This window comes from Notothenia rossii (genome assembly GCF_949606895.1).
Source record: "Notothenia rossii genome assembly, chromosome: 8".
In the NCBI taxonomy this organism is placed as follows: domain Eukaryota; kingdom Metazoa; phylum Chordata; class Actinopteri; order Perciformes; family Nototheniidae; genus Notothenia; species Notothenia rossii.
Window position 1 is genome coordinate 56,126,786 of NC_136906.1, and position 12,515 is coordinate 56,139,300.

The 12,515-nt window shown below is 42.0% G+C and overlaps 2 protein-coding genes across 3 annotated transcripts; both read right to left on the minus strand.

The window, feature by feature from the left end:
• Positions 1-918: 918 nt before the first annotated feature.
• Positions 919-4,494, minus strand: LOC307015445 (ubiquitin carboxyl-terminal hydrolase 37-like). Its single transcript, XM_079644067.1, has 10 exons — positions 4,465-4,494; positions 4,244-4,375; positions 3,893-4,016; positions 3,645-3,796; positions 3,416-3,515; positions 3,247-3,323; positions 3,004-3,112; positions 2,823-2,883; positions 2,489-2,646; positions 919-2,398 (listed from the first exon to the last, which is right to left on the minus strand). Exons 2-10 carry the CDS (start codon positions 4,345-4,347, stop codon positions 2,393-2,395), a joined length of 891 nt encoding a protein of 296 aa, XP_079500193.1. The 5' UTR covers positions 4,348-4,375; positions 4,465-4,494; the 3' UTR covers positions 919-2,392.
• A 6-nt stretch (positions 4,495-4,500) lies between these two features.
• Positions 4,501-8,987, minus strand: LOC307015443 (uncharacterized protein). 2 transcript variants are annotated; one of them, XM_079644066.1, is made up of 6 exons: positions 7,091-8,987; positions 6,917-6,945; positions 6,608-6,698; positions 6,456-6,505; positions 5,095-5,988; positions 4,501-4,901 (listed from the first exon to the last, which is right to left on the minus strand). In XM_079644066.1, exons 5-6 carry the CDS (start codon positions 5,934-5,936, stop codon positions 4,757-4,759), a joined length of 987 nt encoding a protein of 328 aa, XP_079500192.1. In that variant the 5' UTR covers positions 5,937-5,988; positions 6,456-6,505; positions 6,608-6,698; positions 6,917-6,945; positions 7,091-8,987; the 3' UTR covers positions 4,501-4,756. The 2 variants fall into 2 exon arrangements, with proteins under 2 accessions (XP_079500192.1, XP_079500191.1); XM_079644065.1 differs by having other exon boundaries at positions 5,095-5,991.
• Between the last annotated feature and the right edge of the window lie 3,528 nt (positions 8,988-12,515).

Here is a 12,515-nt window from a genome sequence, read left to right on the forward strand (position 1 = left end):
ACTAACAAGAGAAAGATTCATTCATTTAAATAAATGTTTAACAACAAATGGGCCGGTTCTAAAGGGTTATTCAGTTAAGCCCGATGAGAGGGGATACAGCTGTGCACATGTCATCATTAACAGACGTCGTTTAAGAGTGACGTTTGAGTGAACGAGGACATCCCAATTAATACCTGAGGACTCTTCTGTCCTCGCGTTACCTCCTCGTGACTCTCGCTCACATCTTACGGAGGCGGAGCTAAGACGCAAGGAAGGGAAGCGAGTGAGGGAAAGGAGGAGTCGAGGAGGGGTATTGGGATGAGGCTATTGTGTAAACAAAACTAGATAGCGATTATGGAGAAGGAAAATTATGTTTAATCGCTTAAAGAAACACCCTTTGAGAGGAGGACACTGGAGGGAAAGCTGGGAGTAAAAGAACTCGGACCTGATCAGCCTGACATAGGCTACAGGTAGGCTATAGGTTAAGGACAGAGGAAGGCAGTATACGTGCTCTTTTTCAAGGAGCTGGTTTAGCAAGAAGGCGTGGCTAACTATCTGTAGCAACACCAGTGCTATATTTTGCTTCCCCTAACTTAAAAAGCAATATGTTCAATGCAGAGAGATGGTGTTTAATTTTTATTTTGTTAAACCCAGAGAGCAAGCCAAATGCTGACAGTAGATATCACATTGTGTGTCAGTGCTGAAGAGAAGAGTGGAATGTGTCCTGTTGTATAGAGACCGTGTGGCGACTCCGGCAAGGAAAAACTCCCTCTGTGAGGAAGAAACCTTGAGAGGAGCCTTGCTCTCTGGGGGCGGGCCCATCCTCCTGTGGGCGCTGACACTCCTGCTGGACCACCTCCTATTCCTGAGAATACAGAAACACTCATAGTTAAATACAGTTATGGGTTCTATCTCCTGGACATTAGTGTAAGTTGTGATCAGTGCTGTCTTAAACCTGTTTTTTGTAAAACAGGATGTAGGCCGACTCCTTCCAACGAGCCTCCAGGAAACAGATCCAGGGACAGGTTGGTGAACACTTCCTGGCTTTTTGACTGTTACCCACATCTGCACATTAAAGAAACGACACGTGTTAAAATACAGCCACAGAGGTCAAGACACAACCTCCTGCTTAACCAGACCAGAGCTTTTCTTATGGGAGAATGTTTTTGTGATTTTTTTCCTGTATGATTTTACCTCTTGAATCTGACGTTCTCCATCTGGAACACCAGGTTGCGTTCCACAGGGCAGGTCTAGGGTTTTTCCATGCAGGCATGTCGTGTAGTTTGGGGCAGGCTCCTCATCTGGTCCAGGAATGATGCCAGGAATTCATGACCATCCTGTTGTACACAAAAACACACACCTTCTTTCTTCCAGCGTTTCTGGCGGCCAACTATGCTGGCAGAGCTGCCCTCATTCGTGCCTCCATCAGGGCCCAGCCCCAGTCTACACCCCAGGCCAAAAGGTATGGCTTTCTACTTAAGTACTACACCTAAGGGTAGAGTCAAGTAAGCTAGCACCCCGCTTCATTGGTCCTTTCAAGGTTGTCCATGTCAGGAACCCATCTACAGTATGGTTAATACTCCCACCCTCTCAGAATTCAACCCACTTTTCATGTTTATCAGATTGAACCTGTCTGCTCCAGTCCCCTGTCCCCTCCTGTGGTTGTGATGATCAATGATCCACCTGTCTATACTGTCTGGGGTCTCCTGGATGTCTGCCATCGGGGCCGTGGTCTGCAGTACCTCATGGATTGGGAGGTATATGGTTCTGAGGAGCGTTGCTGGCTGGCCCGTCGTCAGATTTTGGACCCCACCCTCATAAGTGATTTCCACACCCCTAACCCGAACAGGACCCGGTTGGGCGCTAGGATGCCCCCATAGAGCGGGGGGGATACAGTTACATCCACTCTGTTGACCTACTTTTGACTCACTACCCTGGGTTATCAATGCCACTCCTTGAGTGGTTCTCCTTATCTTTGATTCTCTGCAGATGTGCTGGAGTCAGAGCAGCCTCCTACCTGCTCCCTTTCTGCTATCCAGACTCCTATAAAGACTCAGCCCTGCCTCACCCACACCCCCACACCGTAGAACCTGCTCGTCGGTCTATACATCAAGCCAGCTATTATTCACTGGTTATTATTAGCCTCATGGCCCCCACGTCCAACGCTCCTCGGGAACATATCTTTATATATAGTTTCTAGAGAAGTGAGTGTCATGTAGTATTATTATGATTATTATTATTATTATATCCTCCCAATTCACGAGATACTGCAAACTGCGGCCCCGACAGCGAACATCCAGAAGACACCAGACAGTATACACAGGATGATCATTGATTGTGTCTTACCTGGCTCCACCTGTTCTGCCGCCCCACCTTAGATTTGTGGGCGCTGGCACTCCTGCTGGACCACCTCCTATTCCTGAGAATACAGAAACACTCAGAGTAAATACACTGATGTGTTCTATCTCCTGGACCTTAGTGTACGTTGTGATCAGAGCTGTCTTCTTACCTGTTTTTTGTAAAACAGGATGTAGGCCGACTCCTTCTGCTGCTTACACACAGATACTCCTGTTGTTTTAACGACTTCCAAGTCGTTGAAGGTGAGCCACCTGTCGGTTGGTTTGTCTGGACTGTCGTCGGGATGAACGCTGTTACAGATGTAGTGTCCTAAAGACATAGAGAGAAAGAGAGAGATCTTTGTTCAAACATTGAGTTGCCGCTTTAAGTGATACCAGACATTAAATACAGTATTTGCTTTTGTATTTCCCAAGTTATACAGAAATTCTTGTTTCTAATGACTAAACTGAAGGTCCCATTCAGCCTACAGTGTTTGATTATTTTACCTCCTTCTCCACTGTAGCCTAGATGACTGACAGTGCTGACCAGACTGTAGCAAGTGTTAACCTGAGAAAGAAACACAGAGTTAGTTTCACACACACATAAAACAGCAGCAAAAACACATGTATTCCCTTCCCAATTGGCCCGATGCTTCTGTTTGTTTTCAGGTGACTTTTGTTTTTTTACCTCGTTGCCAGAGACCTGCAGGTTGCTCTGCAGCTTGATGGCGTAATGTAACTTCTCCATCCTGTAGTCGGAAGTTAACCGGAAACGCTTCAGGTGCAAGATGAGCACTCTGCAGAAGAAGAAAAAAAGATGGTTAAGGATCGATCACTGTGTTTTTTTTAATCGGTTTTCTATCATGAACTTAAATCATTTATTTGGGATAGTGTGGCGCAGTTTTTCATGATTAATGATGATGTCACTCACTTTGGCATGGTCTTAAAAGTTGATCTCTGGCCAGATGTTCTTCCTCCGCACTCGCACTTGTATTCCAACTTGGTCTCCTACAGGACAGGCACAACACAACAGTGTTACACACTACAAAATAACATAACAAGAGTGTTCAGGCTGTGAGGATTTGACAGGCGAGTCTTACCTTTTGGTATTCCTGAAGCATCTCTTCCACAGAGACTCCAGGAAACAGATCCAGGGACAGGTTTGTGAACACTTCGTCTCTTCTCGACTGTTTTCCGCATCTGCACATTAAAGGAACGACTTGTGTAAAAATACAGCCACAGAGGTCAAGACACAACCACCTGCTCAACCAGACCAGGGCGTGTCTTAGGGGGAAAACGTTTTTGTGATATTTTTCTGTATGGTTTTACCTCTTGCATGTCCTAATGTTCTCCATCTGGAACACCATGTTGCGTTCCACAGGGCAGGTGTATGTTTGTCCCATGCAGGTTGCGATGTCCTGCAGAAGTGGGGACAGATTCCTCATCTGGCCCAGGACTGATGTGATGAACTCATGAGCGTCCTGTAAAAACACGGAACACACACAGAGGGGTTAATACACAGAGAAGAAACTATCAGGAGGAGGAGATATAATCAAACATGAAATCAGCTGACTCACCTTTTGCTCGTAGTCGCGGAATTCTGGAGCCTGAACAGAGACCACATTCTTGAATGAATACAGGAGGCCCCTTTTACTGTTGATGTCGCTGGAGGTGTGGGCGTCTTTGATCGCTAGGAAGTCTCTGCAGTAGGAAAAATAGAAGGGTTGGATCTGGTATTCCATTTTCTGTGTGTGTGTGTGTGTGTGTGTGTGTGTGTGTGTGTGTGTGTGTGTGTGTGTGTGTGTGTGTGTGTGTGTGTGTGTGTGTGTGTGTGTGTGTGTGTGTGTGTGTGTGTGTGTGTGTGTGTGTGTGTGTGTGTGTGTGTGTGTGTGTGTGTGTGTGTGTGTGTGTGTGTGTGTGTGTTGTACCTTAACAGTTGGGCATCACATAATGGATCCCAGACCTGCTTCTGGCCCTGTAAGTCCTGGATGAAGTTCTCCAGTGTCAGGAGGCCCTGAAGGCTGGAGTTCATATAGCACGTGTTTGAGAGGTTTGGAAGTCTGAAAACGCAACATAAGCACTCAATATCATCTCTTCTTCTCTGAAAAATCATAAACTAAAGCCCATTTTTGACGGAATTGTTACCTACCCCAAGCACTTGATGTTGGTGGGTTTAGCCTTCACAGCATCACCGATGCCATCTGGAGTTTTTGGGGTTCTTGGAAGGGAAAAAGACAACCACACAGTCAATAAATATGACAAGACGCTTTGAAAAGTGTCTTTATCAACACACACTGAATAATGTTGAAGCAAATCAACCATCAGGGAGAAGAATAAGTAAAAACATCTTGCCTCTTAAAGAAGGAAAGATTAGTCAATGGTCCTATAACGTAAAGCTTTAGGAACCTAAGATCTTCATTTGGAGTGTATCAGTTCTTAGCTCACTTGTTAAACTCTTCCATAATGCACGTCTCCAGCAAAAACGTATCGTCCGTGAATTCTGGTTTTCCACCATGGAGGGAGAGAGCTGGGGCGACCGGAACCACTCCATTCTGGTTGTTCGTCTTTTTTGGAGTGCCAGGACTGCTGATGAAAGAAAAAACAGATTGACATTTAAAGTGTGTGATAAAGATGACAGATAGGCCCTCACATATTATGATATCATTATAGTCAGACAGCTTATTTGATAAAAATAAAAATCGCTAAATGGTGGACGTTTTGCAATCTAAGATATTGAGTAAAAATGTCATCAGTAAATGTGGAGGTATTTTTAACCTACCTGATCAATTCTGTCTTGATGGGAAGCTCTTCCTGGGAGTCGTCAGAATGCTCATTCCGGTCGTCTTCATAGAAGTCTTCCTCCGGCTCTGGGATGTCCGACACCACTTCATCCTGGTGAGACTTCTGCTGCTGGTTTGTCTCTTTTGGTTTTCCAGGACTGCTACAGGAAATATCTGCCTGGGATTCTTTGAAAAGCTCAGAAAGGTCATCCACAAACAAGAATGCCTTCTGCTCTGGAACGACCGGAACCACTTCATCCTGGTGAGACTTCTGCTGCTGTTTGGTCTGTTTTGGTTTTCCAGGACTGCTACAGGAAAGCTCTGCCTTGGAGTCGTCGGAAAGCTGAGAAAGGTCATCAACAAACAAGTCTTCTTCCAGCTCTGAGGATACTGGCATCACTTCATCTTGGTGAAACTTCTGCTGCTGTTTGGTCTCTTTTGGTTTTCCAGGACTGCTACGGGAAAGCTCAGCCTGGGAGCCCTTGGAAAGCTCAGAAAGGTCATCCACAAACAAGACTACTTTCTGGTCTGGGACAAGTGGCACCACTTCATCCTGGTGAGACTTCTGCTGCTGGTTTGTCTCTTTTGGTTTTCCAGGACTGCAACAGGAAAGCTCCGTCTGGGAGTCGTCGGAAAGCTCAGAAAGGTTGTCGGAAAGCTCAGAAGGGTCGTCTTCAAACTGCACCACATCATCCTGGTGAGACTCTAAGATTGACTCCTGTTTGTCTGTCTCTTGAGGGGTTGCAGGTCTGCTGCTGGTTTTGCTTTTGGATGGCTGCTCAGGCAACAGGCCCCTATCAAACAGGTCATCATAAAACTCCTCATCCAGAACAAACAGCATCACCTCATCCTGGTGAGAAAACGAGCTGGACTCTTTTGGTGATTTTGGACTGCTGCTGGAAGAAGAAACAGATTGACATGTAATGTTAGGTTTTGTTTATTGGCCCAATCCGTGACAAAATTCTAAATGTCCTTTGTTACATTGAATCCCTTCCAGAATAAATCTAAACCAGGTGAGATGGACGTCATGTTTACCCAAGTACTGTACAATTGATCATATGTCCAAGTGAGAAAGATTACAAATGCACAAGTGTACCACGTATTTCACGTTCCAAAACAAAACTTGAATATCTTTTAAGCTTGTGTAAAATGCAGACCTTTTTTCAGCCATCAAACTAAATATCCATTAAAAAAAAACACGATTAACTTCACGATGAGGGAACATGAAGATCGAAAAGTGCTGACTAATTGCTGGATTTTACGAAAAATCTTTTCAGCACTACTTTATGTGTGGGAGCTAAAGACTGGCTTTCTTTATTCCTGACAGACAGTGAAAGCAGTATAAAATAATTGTCATTACCTCCTCTGTTTTGCGCTGGTATCTGTAGCCGGTGAGACCTGACATTTTCCCTGTTGGAGGAAAAACAAACTTCAGTATCAGATTTTACTCTCATTTAGTGACTAGTTAGTCACTGGTTAGTGTTGAGTTCTGGCTGTATTTGTGAAACATACCTTGCCCCATTTAAAAAGCTTATTCCACCAACGTGTCTTCTTGGCTGTCCCATTTGTGTCGGTAGATGAGACCGTTAAGGTGGTCACAGATCTAGAGAGAAAAAGTATTGGTTATGTCATTGTAAAACGAAATACTTGTTCACAATAGTCACAAAATAGGATGGAGAAACATATGAGGATTCCTGATCTCCAGGTTTTATAACCATTGCTCTCAGGCATTTCTAGTAAAATAATTTACTAAAATAAATTAGTTAAGACAAAATATGATTTAAAAACTGAACAAAAAATAGACAGGATGAAAATGTGTACCTTTCGTTTCTTCCAACATTTCCTTTCTTCTGTAGAGGGAAAAGACCAACAATAATAAGTAAACAATGTCAGACATATTGGTTATTGTGGTTACTTACAAATAAACTAATTTAAATAATAATGGTAGAGTCGACTTAAAGGACATGAAGCTCTGACACTTTCTGTCAAACATACCTTGCTACACCTACTCTCCTTTGACTTCTTCTTACTAGCCTTCACTGTATTTGCTGAGACTGTAGAAGCAGCAGCACTTTTTCTACTGAGAAACACAGATGAAAATGTTTAGCCAGTTATAAAGCATTATCCGCAAGTATTATTTTTATGAAAGTAAAATTATTAAATACAACAAATGTAATCCATCAAAACACTAACAATGGTAGCTTTAAACTGAGTGTGTATAAATTATTAGTTGGGAAACAAATTTAATGAACTTTTAACAATGTTCTTACCTCCAACGTGAGCTGAGACAGTTTTTGCTGTCAACAGCCACATCATCTGTGGCATGTTTTTGCTTTTCCTTGTTCGAACGAAGGGAAGAAAAAACACCACAGAACCAATCTGCGCTAAACATCTTGGTTATTTTTCCAATTCTTTTTTTTTAACCAGAAGTTAGACTCGACTCTCTGTTACCATTCAGTTTCTGAACTGAATCTTCACTAGGACTGAATGTTAACTAGGGCACAGGAGAAATATAGTTCTAGAATGTAAGAATGATGATGTATCAAGGCCCTAGATCAGGGCACATTCCGTCATTTAAATACTCTAGAACACAACAAACACAATAGAATGCTCGGTCTCACCCGTATAAGGAAATTCACAAAAAATGTCTACAAAATAAATAAAACTATATTACAGCAAAAGAAAAGAAGATATCTCAACAATACAAGACATGTACCTATCTGAATATAGCATATACTGAATGTTATACAAGCATGTAATTACATATATATGGTGTGTGAATAGAAATGTAATGTGAAAAAAAATCTAAATTACCTATATATAGAAATACACTCCAATGTGTCCTTTAAAATGTCATTAAAAGAAACACTTTCATATTGTTTGTCATCTTAGGCTATGTTTGTTTAGCCTAGCTTAGCTCACATATGAAGCTAGTAACTAGCTTAACTCCAATACAATTGAAAACTACACTTTCCAACTATTTTAAAGCTGATTCCATCTTGATTTTCCTTCCTATGTAAAAGTACAAACAAATAAATAATTATTGTAGTTTAACTTTTCATTACGAGTTGAAGCTACAACATCCACCACTAGCTAGACACCGTATAGCAGGGGTGTCCGAACTACGGCCCCGGGGCCAAATGTGGCCCGTGGGTCATTTTGAATCGGCCCTCAGAATATTCAAAAAGTATAATGGAGTATGGCCCACAGATTAAACTTGCGCTTGTCTCGTACTTCTTAAATATAGATGAAAACAGATATTAAACAGTATTCATGTGTTAAGAAGCCCACTTTTCAAACAAATTCAGTCAGTTAAAGTAAAAAAAAATGGGTACCACTTTACAATAAGACTACTACCTTATAAAGGGTTTACGGATAGTTTTTAATTCATTTATTAATTAGGTTGTGAACACTTTATAAATCATTAATACGCTTTAATAAGACATCAAAGATTCCCTGTGATGGTAGATTCTGCATGTCAGACTGACCCACCGAAGCACCGTACTGTTCGTACACAGCTCTCCTCGAGCACTCTTCAAGGTTTGCGTCGAAGTACAGGTTAGAAGCACGTTTTTAAAATGTTCTTTGGATACATCTTGACATTCTGATGTTGTAGCCTTGAATTTGTGTACTTGTAATTGTTGTAAAGTCTATTTGTTTTATCTTATTTTTTTTTTGTTTTAATGTCAAACACAATTATGTTACAGCTGTCCCAACCCGTTCTCACTCCCAACCCGTCACATGTTGACGGTCGGTCAGGGCCCCTCCCCGTCACGCTATTCCGCACAGGGTACCCCTTGGAAGTCAGTTTTCAATGGGCAGGGTGTCCCAAAGACCTTCTTAGACCTCCCATAGCGTTGATAATAGACGCCAAGAGAACGCTCCCCGGCAAATGCTCTACCCCGACGGTCGGTTGTTATTGTCAATATTAATATAATAATTATTTATTTTTTAATAGTCACACTCGATTTCACCGATTTTCTTGTTGCTCCAGCTGGTTGACATCTCTTTTAGCAGAAACAAAGGCTACATTCATGTATTAAATCGATGTTAATCCATGTGTGTGGTTGTGGAATTAACGGACGTGCCGTTGTGCGATTGCGGGAGGCAATGCAATCATTTACAAACTCTTCAACCACAACCCTAATTATATTTTAAAACATTTTAGAAGGCCTCACGAAATATTTTAATGTAAATTAAAATGTGAAGGAATGTGTGTAATGTGGTGATTGACATTATTCACCCGCGGATCTATGGGTTGGGGTATTGTTCCGCACGGACATTTTAGTTAACCGGACTTCCTGTTGATGTGAAATCCGAAAACTTAAAAAAATAATACTTTATTCCGAGTTTGCTTGCTTTTCTCTTTGGAGGTCATCACATAACGGCATTGTAATACACGGTTCGGCTGCATTAACTATTACATCTGCTGTAGTTCGCTATTTATAGAGCCCTGATGAGAAGACTTCTAGACAAACAGGAAGAGCTGCCGCCGAAACTGAATATGTGACGTGGATCATGAATATGTCAGCAATTAAACAACATCTTCAATTTCTTTTCACAATATAAGTCTCCTCGTTGTATCAACACTAATTCGGCTGACTTTTATATTTGATCCAATTGGTAGATAGGATGTATTTACACCATAAAGGTGCACTCCTGATATAAAGGGACACCTGGTGGTTAAAGCACGTTATTGAATTGTATTATTTTTATTATTAGATATTAATAGGAGACACAGACAGGCAAACTAATAAGGCTTTATTTAAACATTAAAGAATACTTTAGGTTAAGGTCTTCTTTTGAATAAGAAAAAAGCTTTGGGGGTATAAATATTAAGCCTGACAAAGTACTAATATATTGCTTTCCTGCGATGTTAACTACTGTATGTTTAAGCACTTATTTTAACTGATATTATACATATGTATTATACTCTTATAAGATGTATGTAGATAGTATAAGAAATGTGCAGAATATGACAGTTTAATGGTGGAGGTGTACACACATATTGATAGATGCCTTGTAATGCACTGTTGAGGAACCTGCGACCCAAGTTTTTCATCTCCGACCTTGTCAGGTATTGAACAATCAATAAATAAAGAACACAGAATTATTAAATATAAAAAACAGAGTGTGTGTGATTATAATAAATGATTTACAAATAAACACCACTGCATATTTAAAACTTTTACACATGCTGCTGTAACGCAAATGTTTCCAACTTGGGATCAATAAAGTATATCTTATCTTAAGATGATCGATGGCTACTGCCATATTTACAAAATTTGACTCTGAACCTTGACAAGTGCATGTTTCAGGCTTATCAATAAACAACAGGAGGGGTCACAGACATAAGACGAGCTGTTAAATAAAGCTCTTCTGACCTTAGCTGTCATGTGGGTATATATTAATGCCCATTATGGACACAAGCAATTTTCACCCATTTATTAATTATATGTGTGACGACCCCTCCCTCCTTCTGCCTGGCTGTGCTCCCTGCCTTGCTGTCCTCTGGCAGGTACTGGGAGTGTTGTGCCCGCCCATCTAGAGGCGGAGCCACAAGAAGGTATAAAGGTTGCCCAGCTGCAAGGATCACTCTCTGATTCTGATTCTGATTCTCATCCTGGCATGCTCCAGCAACCTCAGTCTACAGCCTGTGTTAGGTTTGATGCACCCTCCAACATGCTACAACACCCTTCCACACACCCACACACTGCTGACACTACTGACAGTCTGATTCTTACTTACACTATTCATCAGAGGTGTTTTTTGTTAACATGTTAAATAAACATATATTTGGCATTTAACTCTGTGTGGCCTCCCTATTTGTTCCAGCCTTAAGGCAGGTTATAACATATGTTTTACATTTGAGTGTTTCCTATCCCCTAAACCTCCAGGGATGTACACAGTTTAATACTGGCAACTTATTATTATGGGAAATACGAAAACGTCTTTTAAAACTCCAATTCCCAGTAGAGACGTGCCATAGAACATGTTGCGAAACACACAATAGCCAGCATGTGTAGTTCTGGGGACGGGGTGGTGGACCCATCCGAATCCAGTTCTGAATAGTCTGCCGTGGTTCCATCCCATTTCAAAATGCTGTTCAATGCTCGGCGTAGCTCTCGGCAAACTGCCACTCAAACATCCAATTACAGAGCTTGAGGACTCATCACGGGGTTTGTCAAACATACTTACTTCCGGGTGTAAAATTCTCTAAAGCAACTACTATAGAGGTTTCTCAATACTCTAATTTCCCCTCCTCGACTCCTTTCCTCAATACTTAGGCCCGCCCACAGGAGATGCGAGCGGAGGACTGAGGAGGGGAACCGAGGAGAGAGGAGGGGAAGCAGCAGGCGGTTAGAGAAATGAGAACTCCTCTCCTCTGAGCGGTCATTTTAAAGAGACGTCCATTAATGATGACAGGAGGCAGAGCAGAACTCTGTCTGATGGACAGATGTGTTCATGACGACTTATATATTTACTTTTAATTAATTGACAGTGCGATATAATGAGACAATAACAGGCTACAGATGCGGACATATACACACACATATATTTATATAAATATATACAATTTCAGAATCAAACAAGTATGAGAGCACTCTCATAATAACGTAACACAAACAGACACTGGATACACGTATATATCCCCCCTATGGTCGCTGAAATGGGGAATTGAAATTACCGGCCAAAAGTTGTATTGACAAGTATTAAAAGTAATAGGACACCAAACAAACTGAGACCCGTCGGCCCGCCGGATCTACGCCTTGTACAACACATACACCTACACACTGTACGTGTTGTATAGTCTGTACCACACACACACACACAGTACACACTGTACCACACACACCTACAGCTCCTAAAGCATAATCAGGCTACAGCCGTTGTATTTTATTATGTGAAGCACTAAATGGTCTTACAAAAATATCGACTCTTTGTTTGTAGATATCTACTAAACTACAGCATACAAATACAGAAAGTAATGTAGGCCTGTTATACTGAGTGATATTTATTTTACACACTGCTCTGCTTTCTGCACGGACCTCACAGCTGTTCTCACTGTAAACATCGCGTCGCCTTTCAAGCGGTTACTAAAATAATATCCAGGGGATGCATGCAGAGCTGTCATTGGCTGAGATAAGTCCGGCCGTGCGTAACGCTTCCACCGTTCCCGGAAATGCATCTGTGGAGGAGCCGTGGAGGACCCGTCAGTGTCTCCTCGGTTAGAGCTCCTCCAGAGAGCCTCCTCGATGCTCGATGCTCGGTCCTCGATGTGCATTTAGAGAAATTAGATGTCCTTCAACATGGCGCGCTAAAATCTATTTCCGGGTCACAACCGGAGGACCGAGGAGTCGAGGAGGGGAAATTAGAGTATTGAGAAACCTCTTATGAGCTGCTCCGACCCTCGGTCCTG

Bases quoted from the DNA above. Each gene is read 5' to 3' on its own strand.
- LOC307015445 (XM_079644067.1), bottom strand. From the start codon at position 4,347: ATGAACTCCAGCCTTCAGGGCCTCCTGACACTGGAGAACTTCATCCAG. The intron at 3,516-3,644 runs GTAAAACCATAC...TTTAATGTGCAG, and splicing joins AACATTAGGACATGCAAGAG to ATGCGGAAAACAGTCGAGAA. The intron at 2,884-3,003 runs GTAAAAAAACAA...TTTCTTTCTCAG, and splicing joins TGCAGGTCTCTGGCAACGAG to GTTAACACTTGCTACAGTCT.
- LOC307015443 (XM_079644066.1), bottom strand. From the start codon at position 5,936: ATGCTGTTTGTTCTGGATGAGGAGTTTTATGATGACCTGTTTGATAGG. The intron at 4,902-5,094 runs GTAGGTTAAAAA...TTCTTTCATCAG, and splicing joins ATCAAGACAGAATTGATCAG to CAGTCCTGGCACTCCAAAAA.